The sequence below is a fragment of the Myxocyprinus asiaticus genome, chromosome 33 (assembly GCF_019703515.2).
Source record: "Myxocyprinus asiaticus isolate MX2 ecotype Aquarium Trade chromosome 33, UBuf_Myxa_2, whole genome shotgun sequence".
In the NCBI taxonomy this organism is placed as follows: domain Eukaryota; kingdom Metazoa; phylum Chordata; class Actinopteri; order Cypriniformes; family Catostomidae; genus Myxocyprinus; species Myxocyprinus asiaticus.
The window spans coordinates 42095878-42110171 of record NC_059376.1 but is presented as its reverse complement, the minus strand read 5'-3'; the positions used below and the strand labels follow the sequence as shown (position 1 = coordinate 42110171).

At 37.5% G+C, this 14294-nt stretch overlaps 1 protein-coding gene across 3 annotated transcripts in view; it reads left to right on the top strand.

Moving 5' to 3' along the window:
* Positions 1–2900: 2900 nt before the first annotated feature.
* Positions 2901–14294, top strand: part of sh3glb2a (SH3-domain GRB2-like endophilin B2a) — a 34118-nt gene continuing 22724 nt past the window's right edge. For all 3 annotated transcript variants that reach the window (XM_051668286.1, XM_051668287.1, XM_051668285.1), the window contains exons 1-4: positions 2901–3008; positions 3553–3694; positions 8170–8298; positions 11723–11856. In XM_051668286.1, coding sequence (XP_051524246.1) covers positions 2946–3008; positions 3553–3694; positions 8170–8298; positions 11723–11856 — 468 coding nt within the window. In that variant the 5' untranslated portion in view covers positions 2901–2945. The remainder of the gene's footprint in view (positions 3009–3552; positions 3695–8169; positions 8299–11722; positions 11857–14294) is intronic.

Sequence of the window (14294 nt, the reverse complement as noted above, 5' to 3'; positions counted from 1 at the left end):
ACTGAGATATCACATATACAGAGAAAAGACCATTCTTTTAAGATCATACACAATCTTTAGAGAAAAAGATAAAGGAATGCAAAACATTTGTAACTGTTTTCTTAAGTTAGAAATTAAGAAGAAAATGGTAGTTAAAGGAATATTCCGGGTTCAGTACAAGTTAAGCTCAATCAACAGCATTTGTGTCATAATGTTGATTACCACAAAAATTAATTTTTTCTTTAAAATAAATTGCATAAATGTGTGTTAAAGTGAGACACTAATGGGCCATTAAAATACTCACTGTTTCAAAAGTATAGACACAAGACATAAACAATATGTGTTAACATGATTTTACTGTGATAAAATCATTAACTAACCACATCTGTGGAAAGTTAGAGCCAATTGTACACCTTCGTTGCCATGACGACATAATGCCAACAAAACCTAAAATCCTAAAATGACGGTTCAGTAACTTTTTGCTCGTATCTTCTTGGACTTACAGTGACACCTAGTGGTGTGGATGCAGCATCTTTGAAAATCAATAGTTTTCAGTTTCAGATGCCATTGTAGAAATTCACTATTCACAATCAGTCATGATTACTTTAATCAATGAGTGAAAGTGTCCAATAACAGGACCATTACTGAGATTCAGCTGGTCAAGTGATTCTCAAATGGCAGCCCCCATGAGGGCGCCCCTGCACTATGTAGAATAAAACAGCTTTTTATAAGGTTACTGAAATGACTAGGGTCCTCATCTCATGTGAGCTCCATGATTTTATACATATGTTTCAAAATGATAATTAATTTCTTTAGGAGTAAAATTTTTTTAATGGAGAATACATTACTGAGTGCACCTTTAATCAGCTTTACAGCTCAAATAAACAGAATCAGAATCAGAATCAGAATAACTTTATTGCCCAGTATGTTTACACATACAAGGAATTTGTCTTGGTGACAGGAGCTTCCAGTGTACAACAATATAAAAAACAACACAACAGCAGCAAGACATAGATAATAATAATAAAAAAAATAAATAAATAAATAAAATAATTATACACATATGTACAGACACACACATACATACATACATACACACATACACATGGGTAGTGCAAATCTAATACAATCTGTTATGTACAGTGTAAATGTTTTTATTTTTTTTTTTTTTTCAGAGGAATGAAATGGCAGAAGAGGTTGGTTGTGTTGGATAAATGTAAGAAAGTCTAAACTGTGTATTGCACATAGTTATTGCTCAATGGGGCAGTTTTAACTGTTCATGAGATGGATAGCCTGAGGGAAAAAACTGTTCTTGTGACTGATGGTTCTGGTGCTCAGAGCTCTGAAGCGTCCGCCAGAAGGCAACAGTTCAAAAAGGTAGTGTGCAGGGTGAGTGGGGTCCAGAGTGATTTTTCCAGCCTTTTTCCTCACTCTGGAAGTGTACAGTTCTTGAAGGGGGGGCAGGGGGCAACCAATAATCATCTAAGCAGTCCGAACTGTCCTTTGTAGTCTTCCGATATCCGATTTCGTAGCTGAACCAAACCAGACAGTTATTGAAGTGCAGAGGACAGACTCAATGACTGCTGAGTAGAACTGTATCAGCAGCGCCTGTGGCAGGTTGAACTGCATGAAGTACAACCTCTGCTGGGCCTTTTTCACAATGTCAATGTGGGTCTCCCACTTCAGGTCCTGTGAGATGGTAGTGCCCAGGAACCTGAATGACTCCACTGCTGCCACAGTGCTGTTTAGAATGGTGAGCGGGGTCAATGTTGGGGTGTTTTGACTGCACCAGACAGCCAGCTGTTCAACCTCCCTTCTGTATACAGACTCACTGTCATCTTGGATGAGTCATCTGCAAACTTCAGGAGCTTGACAGAGGGGTCCTTGGCAGTGCAGTCATTTGTGTACATGGAGAAGAGAAGTGGGGACAGCACACATCCCTGGGGGGCACCAGTGCTGATCGTACATGTGCTGGAAGTGAATTTCCCGTCTCACTAGCTGCTGCCTTCCGTCAGAAAGCTGGTGGTCCACTGACAGATAGACGTGGGAACAGAGAGCTGGAAGTAGTTTAGTCTGGAGTATAGCTGTGATGATGGTGTTGAAAGCCGAACTGAAGTCCACAAAAAGGATCCTTGCATATGTCCCTGGTCTGTCCAGATGTTGCAGGATATGATGCAATCCCATGTTGACTGCATCATCCACAGACCTGTTTGCTCAATAAGCAAATTGAAGGAGATCTAGAAAGGGTTCGGTGTTGTCCTTCAGGTGGGCCAACACCAGTCTCTCAAATGACTTCATGACCGCAGACGTCAGGGCGACAGGTCTGTAGTCATTAAGTCCTGTGATTTTTGGTTTCTTTGGGATGGGGATGATAGTGGAAGTTTTATCAGAATAATTAATGTAAGAGCTTTTATAAAATTATAAGCTTCACATTTCTGCCTTTAAACACTCCAGAAATTGGCCCCATTGACTTCCATAGTAAGTGCCTCACTGGAACTTCTATTTTTTATATTTTTATTTATTTTTTTAAGAAAAGTTGGTACGAGTCGAAATATTTTTTCGTGGTAAGTAACATTATGCTATAGATTGAGCGTAACGTATTGCACCCGGAATATTCCTTTAAGAACGTTTCGTGAATCTGGCCCCTGTTACTTTTCTCAGCGCTGCAGAGGATAGACCAATCACAGTCGTTTGTGATTACCGGATAAGATTTTTAATGAATCATTTTCTAGAGATCACAGGTGTAGATTTTCACTTGTTTTGCATGGAGTAATCTTTGTAATTATTATATTAAAAAAATTATACATTTCCATGTTCAAATGTATCTAATAAGACAATAAGTCTGTTTGAGCCACCAAGCGCCCCCTGGTGGCAGACTTGTTTATGCCTCTTAAGAAAGATTTGCTAGTGTGTCACGTGTCGCCCAATATGAACAACTCTCACTGGCCTCTTTCACCTCTCACAACATGGATTTCAACGTGAGGAAACTCGCTACAGATGCTGGAATATTCTTCTCTCGGGCTGTGCAGGTACGAACCGGCATTAAATCTCTGTGTGCTATGATAAATGTGTATAAACGCAACAGTCAGTGAGTGTATGAAAGTGAACGGGTGCTGTTGATATAGAGTGCGTGACTGCATGTAACACCCTCCTCTGCGTTAGCACAAAACACAACCCATCCATGTGATAGATCTAATCATATATGCATGCACTTTTTGATGATTTTTGCTTCGTTCCTTGCAAATTACATGTGGACAATGCAGTGTTTGTTATGTGTTGCTAGTATCAAAATATGGGAAATATGGTATATATAAAAATAATCGTATAAAAACATTGTTGGCAAAATTAAAGATGAGTGTGATTTAAATGCAAACCAACACCATGTTTAGGCTGTCATTATAAATTCAGTTTGATTCGAATAGAACTATTGTGGGATGAAGTTTGTAGAATGAGAATGTTACAGTGTTTCAACACAGCTGAGAATTGTTACATTGTTACAAGTTGTTGCCTCTCAGAATGACTGCTGTTAAAATGTAACTGATTCTTGTTGTTCTTGTGTTACTTTTGCTGCAGTTTACAGAGGAGAAACTGGGCCAGGCAGAAAAGACAGAGTTGGATGCTCACTTTGAGAATCTGCTGTCGAGAGCTGACTGCACCAAAAACTGGACAGAGAAAATCTACAGACAGACTGAAGTTCTGCTTCAGCCAAACCCTGGTAAGCAGCTGACACGGTGTATTTATGTGCAATAATGATTGGTAAAGCTGTGATAAATTACATTTTAGTACCCAATGTTTCCCTGGCACACAGAAATGTATGCATTTTTAGAGTATTTTATAAATATATATTTGAAATCAGAATAATCTCTAATAATCTGGGTCTTTTCCGGCCCACCCTTGGCTACGCTACTGTTCCTAACATTCCTAAATTCCTTCCATTCGCTTTCTTTGTAAGGGAAAAACAAAAACGTCAACATTCTTTACAAGTTTCGTATTTTTTTACAATTGCAAGTAGGCTAAAATGGGTATGAAACGACCGGATTATGGTAGTGAGGAGCTTTGTAGCCCCTCCCCAACAGTCAGGTGACTTCAGTGGAACTGATGTGATCATTCCAGGGTGAATGACGTGACACTTTTTTTGGCCAGATCTATTAAATGACTCAAAAATACATAAAAATGCAATTCACACAAAACAATTACTTGAATATACCTCTAATATGATTTGTTTTCAGTTTCTGAGTTCAAAGTCATTTTGTTATTTTTTTCTGGGGCTTAAAGTAAAACATTTTATGTAGTGTGATCATCTGGAGACATAAAAGATTAAATAAAAAATGAAACAAAAGTCTCATTAGAAGCTGACCTACTTGGCATGAGTAGTGCAGAGTCTTTTATTTAAAAAATAAGCAGTGAAACAATTGTGTTTTAAAATATGTAAACAACATATTTTATCAACATATTTATTGGTGTAACCAAAATGTAGGTTGCTATTTTGTTGTTTATGTACATAAAGCATAACACAGAAAGGACCCCTTTAGACCCCTTAGATGTTTTTAAAAATACCAGATATCTTGATATTTATATGAAAAAGCACATTTGGCACACGTGGTGTATCCCTGAGAAAACGTTATATGTTTGACCGAAAATTCATGATATTTATGTAAAAGAAAATACCTTGAAAAATGATTACAACTTAATGATTAAGTCACATACACTCCCGTGTGTTCAAGGTGCAAGTATTTAAATACCGTTTACTTAATGGTTACACCACATGACATTTTATTAAGTCATAAAATCTAAGGCTGAAACGATTAGTTGACATTATCGACAACGTCGACAAAAAATGTAGTTGTCAAATAGTCGTTTGATCTTATTTAACGTAACATGAGATCACATTAAACTCCAATGATGGTGCGTGAGAGGAGCACCGCAGCTTTCGCCTGATTGAGGAGAGAAACAGCTCACAGACGCTCTCCAGACTTTCCAAATTTGATCGCAAAGTATGAGGAATTATACAAAAATACAGAAGCACTCTCGTTGTGAAATGAAGCGGAGCCGGAGCTGCCGTTCCACTGAAGCAAAACTTGCATGTTGTGCATCTTTAAAGGAAACACCTCGGCGTTGTATCTTTAATGCATCCTTTATTGAAGTTCAAATAATAAGCAGGTCATGTATAGAAGTATAAACTTTGAAACAGGCTTTTCTCTGTGAAGTCAGCGGCTCTTCTACGAGTCACGCGAAGTGACCTGATCTAAGGGGGTGAGATTGAAACTGCACCGGCTGTTACACGTGGCTCACGACATATTGAATCAAACTATATCTGTGTTGCGGTGTGTATTTTATCTTGAAGAAAATCAGTGATACACAGCTCTATTAAGAAGAACGTTTTTTTTTTTTTTTTTTTTTTTTTTGTGTGAATTAATGATGGATCGAAGTGAACAAAAGAGCGGGTAGTCTTCTCACATAATATAGTGCAACAAAATACGTTTTTGATTTGTTGATGTTTTGGCTTGTTTTCCAATATAAATATATAAAACTGCTTTAAAACAGCATACATTTACTTTAGGAGCTATTCTGCATGTTGAATATAATACTAAATATGTAAATATTTTAAAATATCTAAAAATCCTTAAAGCAAGATACATTTACTTGAGAAGCAACGTAAGATATTTAGACTTGCTTTTAGACTTGCTTACAGAGAATTATATTCTCTGAAAGCAAGTCTAAGTATCTTATGTTTATTCTCAAGCAAATGTATCTTGCTTTAAGGATTTTTATATATTTTTAGATTGAAAACAAGACAAAACACTTGATAACGAGGATTTTTTGCAGTGATTTTTTTTTTTACTGAATTTTGCCTTTAATTCAGTGAATGTCATTTAGAGGCATTTGTAAAAGATGATTTTGTCCTCTTTGTTGTTAGTAAGCACATTTAATACAACGAGTCGAGGCACAAGCTGAATAATCGGTTAAGAGCTAATGATTAATCGTTGCCCGAATAGTCGAATAATCGTTCTAATAATCGTTAGATTAGTCGATTATCTAAATAATCGTTAGTTGCAGCGCTAATAAAATCATTTTGTTTTTGTAGAAAATGTTATAGATGTTTTTCAAAAATGTATTAAACTAAATAGGACACAAAGATTTCAGTTCTACAAACTTGACACGTGTGTTTTAAACTAGATTTTTAAAAGATTTCTTATTTTTATTACCTTGGACAACCTTATTTGTAAATGATCCTTCTGTGAGTAGATGAAAAAATACTAATATTTGTTTGGAGGAAGTAAACTAGGGATGGCACAGTTACGATACCTAGATCGGTATCGGTCCGATACTGACGTTTTTACCCGGATCGAGTATCGGTCCGATGAGCCCGATCCAAATCTGATACCGCATGTTGGTCATTGACGTAACTGTCAAGCTCAAATAATGACATAAATAACCTTCAAATCACCATTAAAGTAGTCCATATAACGCGTGCATTTTATTCAGGCTCTTACAGTCATCCAAAAGTTTTGTGAATTGCAAAAGGTTGTGTTTAATAATAAATATACAGTCAGCATGCACAACTAAGTAGTTTCTGGCACCGCGCTTTACTGAATGAGCGCTGCTCTGCCGACACACACATAAACACCCGCAAAGGCTCATGATACGCTGCTCAGCGCAATATGTGGTCGCACTACACAAACTCCATCTCAGATGTAGATGATCAATAGTTTGGTCCGCCTGTAACATGCATAGAGAACAGCACCAGACAAGCATTTTATCAGATGTTGAATGAGAAACGTATTACGCTACTGTGAATTAGCCTACAAACAAACACTCAAACTCAGATTCCTGGAGTGCTCAGTGCTAGACTTTCAAAATAAAAGCCTTAAGAAATTACAACTGAAATGTATCACCAATGTATAATAAAATTATTATTAGAAATTACAATAAAAACAAATTGGGTTCCAAAAATTGTGTGATTGAAAAGTGGATTGATACACAAATAAAACTAAAATGAAATAAATAAATAACACAGAGAGAGAGAGAGAGATCTGAAACCATTTACAAGTCCAGATACAAGTTAAAATGTGTAAAGAGAACTGACTTCTTTTCTACTGAAGACTTTCACTGGAATTACTGTTTGGCAGGCCTAGATCACTCCCGCTTGTGTTCGTGGCGTTCTAAACTAAAATGTAAGGTGTGTAAAAAGCAGCTAGATTTGTATATTTTGATTTATCCTTGTGAAATTAAAGATTTTAGCCAGCAGGTGGTGTTATGAGCCAGTGCATTTGACATTCATTTGAGCGCTGTCACTCATGATCGCTCGGATTACTACTACACTACTACAGCTGGGAAATATAGTTAAACTAACAGCTTCAGCATTTAGACTTATCACAGATGAGATACACGACAGACGAAGTAATCACACATACTTGAGGTGCTTACCTATCGGAGTTTCCACGTTGGGAGTTGTAAACATTCAACATGGCAGAGAAGAGAACGAACTAGCTACGGCGAAACACTCAAAGAGGACCCCTCTTGGACGGCTATTTTTATACAGAGAAAATAGTATGTATTTGACCAGAATTCCACTATCTTCTGCATTCTGACTAACACTACAGCTGAGGAATAGAGTTAAACAGCAGTAGATTTACTGCTTGGGAGTTGCTACCAACGCAGGTAATTGCACGCGCTCAATCGCTCTCTCACATCTCACACACATCTTAATTTCTCCAATGACTTGTTTGAATCAACTCAAGCCATCGTTATTAGTTCTGAAGTTATGTTTTTGAATTAGTAACCGAGGCTTGTGCGCATCTTTTGAACTTAGCAATGACAAATCCTGGTCCGTGGCATAAGGAAGTAGTTCCATGCACAAGTTTGTTTTTTATGACAGTCCTTAGTTTCTCCTCATTTATTTATTTACTTGTTCATTGAACTGTAGCAATATCAGACTCGCAATCTTGCTTTTTTCCCTATATCAGCACAGCCGTGATTACCTGCGGCACTGGGCCTGTGGACTCGTGCTGATATAGAGACAAAGCACTCTTGCTCGTGTGAACTTCTGTGCACAATTTTATTTGTTTGTTAATGGTGTCATCTTTGTTTTTTTGTGTTCTTTGTTACCTGAAACAACTCTTATGCCATTTTTAGAGATGCTTTTGTTGTTTATTTGCTTTGATGTTGTTGTATTTGTTTGTCTGGCAGGTGCACGCATCGAAGAGTTCTTGTATGAAAAGCTTGACCGGAAAGTTCCACCTCGGGCCACTAATGGAGAGATATTAGGGCAGTATATGCTGGAGGCAGCGAAGGAGTTTGGAGCAGAAACCTCGTATGGTAAGAGTTCCCAAATTGACCTGCTCATACAGTATATATGATGTTCACAATTAGTTTCTTTGGTCTCATATTTTAACATATATCAAAGAGACAGACACATTTTTAATTCTTTCACTTTGTTCTAACACATTAAGCATCCAACTAATTTCTCTGTTCACACTGAATCTTTCTATTTTCCCAAAAGCTGCTTTAGATTAATATGTATTTTAAAAAGTGCAACACAAATAAAAACTGAATCGAACTGAATATGAAACTGGTGTGCGATGTGACTCAATGACAGCCAATTAGAAGATATTTGATTTTAAATATACAGTTATGACGAGCGTGATTTTGCACTAAGAGATTTCCCTGTGGGCGGGGCTACTCAGCACTATTCCGCAGAAATGTAAACTAGAGATATACCGATAATCGGTTTGACCGATATTTACACTTTTCCTCTTAATCGGTTATCGGTTCTTTAATATCGGGTTCACCGGAAAAAAAAAGGTAAAGACAAAAAAGACATAAAACTTCACATTTTGAATTTTATTTAAGTGAGGGGCTTTGAACAAGTGTGTATTGCTGCTAAAACTAGTTAAATTAATTCTTTGTAGACTGTGCGCAATAATATTATAAAGCAATTCACCTTCAGAGGTGTGATAAGTTGTTGTTGTGCCTAAAGCAGAAATAAAAGAACTAAAAATCAGTTATGCATATCGGTTATTGGACACTTACAGTAAATGCAAAAATAATCAGTATCATATCGGTCATTCAAAATCAATATTGGTCTATTTCAAATTGAAACCAAGCGACTGACAAAGTGCCCTGTCGCTTGATAATTATCGTGGTCGTGGCTAGTTTGGACAAAAACTATTTTATTATGCCATACCTCCAATTAACAGTGTTCATATTCAGTAATTTTGCAAATGTTGCGTCTATGCGAAACACAAACCTCAGCTTTCTGTCCAGAAAAACGCTGCTAAGAGTGAAAAAGGCTTAATTTTCTCTGCTGGGTCTGGAACAAATCCATTGATTTGATTTGAGCAAATGTTCCCCTTTTAATTGAATTCAGTCCCCTGCTGTTCAGTAACATTGAGTTATTTCCAGTGTTGAATTCTGAGCTGCTTTTGTAGACATAATACTGATTCTCTATCAGTGCAATTACACAACAGTAGGTTATAAAGGGGTAGCCTTGTTTTTGAGTGGTGGAATAATTAAACAGCACAGACTGATGATACTGAAGTAATTCAGTGTGATTAGATTGATTTCATCTGTGATGTTTTTTTTGTTGTTGATGCTGCAGGTCGTGTGGAAACAGCCAAACCAATAAATCTCACTGCAGTTACCTTTCTGTTTTCCATCGGAGAGATCAATAGTAATAGTGTTTGTTCAGACGTCACAGCAGTTTCTCTGCTGTCGTATACTAGCTAGCAATCAACCAATTTCTTAAAACTTCGGTAGGCATCAGAGATTTCTGCCAGTTGATTTTGAAAAAGTCTTGAGGATAAAGAGCACAAAGTCTGGTCCAGCTGCAGCTTATTTTGGTGAAGAACTGCCCTCTCGAACATAAAGTGACAAAGCACAGTTCGTTATGATTTTGTGTAAAAGATGAAACCATGATAATAGGCCGGTGTTAAAAAAAATAATGTAATGTAGTAATGACCGTTTACAAAGAAGCTTGGAAAAAATTGCATAAGATGTCTACAGTATAGACTTGTTGTTTTGAATTCCTGTCCACTTGTCAGTTTCGCACGCAATAAGTATCAGATGGCCGGAGGATAAATCGACATAATGTTGTTATTTTTCTTACCTCGTACATAGTAATTACATTAACCTAACTGTGCGTTATGAATTTATTTTCAATAATAATAAGCCTAGTCTTAATAAACTAAAATGAAGGTTCTGCTACAAGATTTTATTGCATATCATGCTTTTTGATGTATTATCATCACTGTAGAAGAATTGTTCACTTCATGATAATAGATCCATACAGTAGACAGGGAACTGTGTGGTTCTTGTTTATCAACTCTTATTGAAGTGCACTTAGTGGTTTTAAATGGCCCAGTGACGTCCAGCGAATGACCACATGCTTTTAGGAACAGCTGTCATGTCGGGGAAGGGAAATCTGTTCTGCATCTTTCCGTGCATGTTACTGAGGGCTTTTGAAGTATAGAAAACCTTAGTGTCTATTGATGAAATAATTTAGTAATCACTCTAAGAACTTATGAACTTGCATTTGCTGTTGTGTCGTTCATTAATTGCCTAATTATTTTTCACAAAAGCATGCTTACATTTTGACAGTTTTAAAATCATTGTAAATATGTCTGTTTAAAAATGTTATAAATTAATCTAATACATATAGTAGAGTCTGTCTATACATAACTGTTGAGGCTCCTCTGAGAGGTGTACAACATTAATTATTGATCCATAACGAGCTGAACAGCTTCTCTGACTAATGTGTTACTACATTAAAATCTCTCATATAAGTGAACCTCAAGGAACATATTAAAATAAAAAAGCATGTCACGACCCCTTTAAAACTGACTTTGAAACTTTTTACCAGGTCTTCATTATTTATTTTTGTTACTTAAAAAAAAAAGAAAAAAAAAGAAGCCTTTTGTGTATAGATTTGTCTGTTTTAGCCGTGTACCAGACCCAGACTTTTAATATTAAACTATGAAAATCCATGATAAAAATACAAAATATTACACGTTGAAAACTGATCATCTAAACATAGAATGAAATAAACACAAACCATTTCAATACATTTTTCACCAAACAATTTTGCTCCTAATAAAGTTTTGTTCAAAAGTTAGTGTACTTGTCAACCAAGTAGACAAAAGTGTCAGTGAAGAGCATGCTTGAGATGAAATATGAGACAAAACAAGAGAAATATCAAGGGAAATATAACTTATTAGGTGTCATTTACAATCAAGCTATCATTTTGCCATGTTTTGCAAAAAGCGTGAAAATATTATTTAATTGTGTGTATTTAGGATACATAAACTGTTAGCTGTAAAACGAGTCTTAGCGAGACAAAGGAGTTGGTCATTTTATTTCAAAAACGTTAAAAATGTGATTTCCATCAGTGTCATTTCCAGCACAGAATTCTATTAAACACAATACAGAATCTGAGATGTGCTGGAAATGATGCTGTGCTGGGAATTTCTATGGAAAAATGACAAATCTCCTGTGATGCATGTGCAGACACTGTTGAAAATGAGTGTGAAAAATGCTTAAATGAGACTTTACTCTCTAGAAGCCCACAGTGATGAAGTGCCTGAAGTTGAAGAAACATCCTGTGATGTAAAGATTATGCAATGTTCTTAATTCAAACTCAAATGTGTTCCTGAGAAAATTTTTGTTGGGCGTAAGAGTTCAGTCCAGTCTAGAATCTGCTCATACTGTACAGTAGGTTTAATATGTGACTTGTTTTGGCATTTAGGGAGCACCTTAATCCAAGTGGGCGACTGCCAGAGGAGGCTGGGCGGTGCTGAGAGAGAGTTTCTGCAGAGCTCATCCATCAGTTTCCTCACACCCCTGCGGAACTTCCTGGAGGGCGACTGGAGGACCATCTCGGTGAGTTTGGCTCCCTCTGACCAGTGAACGGATTCAATCTGATGCATTAGTATGATGACTCTCAACCGGTTCTGCTTCACGACCCAGATCTTCTTTTGGACATCAATTGGTGACCTGATGCAGCATTATAATGTTTTCAGTGATTATCAATCAAACATTGAATTTCTTTAAATATTACATATCATAGCTTGAAAAGGAAAACGGACAATTTTGGTTTCCAAATGTGTCTTTTTTTTTTTTTTTTATTTTATTTTTATTTTCTCCCAATTTGGAATGCCCAATTCCCAGTGCGCTTATATATATATATATATATATATATATATATATATATATATATATATATGTGGCTTATTGAGCACGTTGCCATGGAGACATGGCGCGTGTGGAGGCTTCACGCCATCCACCACGGCAACCACACTCAACTCGCCACGTGCCCCACCGAGAGCTAACCACATTATAGCAACCATGAGGAGTTTACCCCATGTGACTCTGCCCTCCCTAGCAACCGGGCCAATTTGGTTGCTTAGGAGACTTGGCTGGAGTCACTCAGCACACCCTGGGATTCGAACTAGGGAGCTAGCGAACTCGAGGGGTGGTAACCAGCGTATTTTACCACTGAGCTACCCAGGCAGGCCCCCTCCAAATGTCTCTTCGCACAGTCGACGCACACCATTTTTTTCTAATTTCAAGTGAAGCTAAATTTAATGTAATCTGTGTATTTTATTTTACCTTGTATATTTTACCTCATCGAGGATGAGGTCATGTCATACAACCTGTCCACGTTGACTTCTGTCTAATGTTTACCAAGTAAAATTAATTTCCATCAAAGTACAGTTTGGTTGGACGCACAGCCTTTGACGTCAACTACAAAAGAAATGGGAAGTGTTTTCTCCTTCCTTTTAAAAGTTGATAATCTGTTTATCTTACCCAGGGAATAAAAACAAAATGTTTTAAATTTCAATTCTCCCTGAGCAGATATTCATTTTGGCTCTGGCGTTCCACAGCCTCCTTTCCATATGGGAAAAACAGGACTGACAATATTTAAAAGCGACTGTGGGTTGCTCTTTCTTAATGTCGCTTATAAATATTGGCTTATTAAGGTTTATTCAGTAGGGATGTGCTGAATGACTAATTTTGGAGTCAACTAATCTAAAAAGAAACCAACCTTCAGAAAACAGTCAAAAAAGTGTGTTTATGCGACCCATTTAAAATACTTCATCTGTTCCAAATCCACCGCACAATTCCACTGAAATGGGGCATTTATCTGGACGAGCTTGCCTTACATTATCATCATTGTACATTAAATATAGAACACGCATTCACCATTAGCAAATTCAGGTTTATTTACTGAAAACAATTGAATGAATAGTGCAGGACCAATAGCACAACCCCAAAAGTCTGTTCTAAATGGAATTCACCACGTAAAAGTTACTTAACATTAAAACAGTCATTGTTCATTTTTTTTTCACCCCAATTTGGAATGTCCAATTCCCAATGCGCTCTAAGTCCTCGTGGTGGCGTAGTGACTCGCCTCAATCCGGGTGGCGGAGGTTGAATCTCAGTTGCCTCCGCGTCTGAGACCGTCAATCCGCGCATCTTACCACGTGGCTTGTTGAGCGCGTTACCACGGAGACGTAGTGCATGTGGAGGCTTCACGCTATTCTCCGCGGCATCCACGCACAACTCACCACGCGCCCCACCGAGAACGAGAACCACATTATAGCGAACACGAGGAGGTTACCCCATGTGACTCTACCCTTCCTAGCAACCAGCCCAATTTGGTTGCATAGGAGACCTGGCTGGAGTCACTCAGCACACCCTGGATTCAAACTCACGACTCCAGGGGTGATAGTCAGCGTCTTTACTCACTGAGCTACCCATGCCCCACAGTCAGGACATTGTTGAAAATAATTAACAGACGGGCTAAGCCAGATCTACGAGAGAAAACAATCGTGCTGTAAAGATGCACGTATTTCGCGACGTGCAGTCGTGCATTAGCCATTGATCTAATATGACAGCTGTTAAAGAACGTAACCGATAACAGTTACGATGTAAAAAAATATAAATAAAAAATAGCTATAGGAAAGAAAAAAAATAGGCCTGTGATGTAGCCTACAATAAACCTAATGTATTCTAAACATGACGTGCACACAGAATAAAAGACAGTTTAACCCGTTAAGCAGTCAGCACCTCGTTGAAAATAGCCTTCTTAATCAGCAGATTAAAAAAATGGCATTTCTTGCCTAAAACAGCTATTTTCTAGGCTACTTACTCAAACGCATACCTTTTTTGAGGAGTAAAATTCACATCAGCATGGTCCGGTGAAAGACGGGACTTGACTCACCTGATGCGGCTAACCTGCGCTTGGAAAAAGCCCACTCGGTGGGAAAATAACTTACAAGCACGCACAGATTTAAAGAAGACTCAGATGTGAAAAC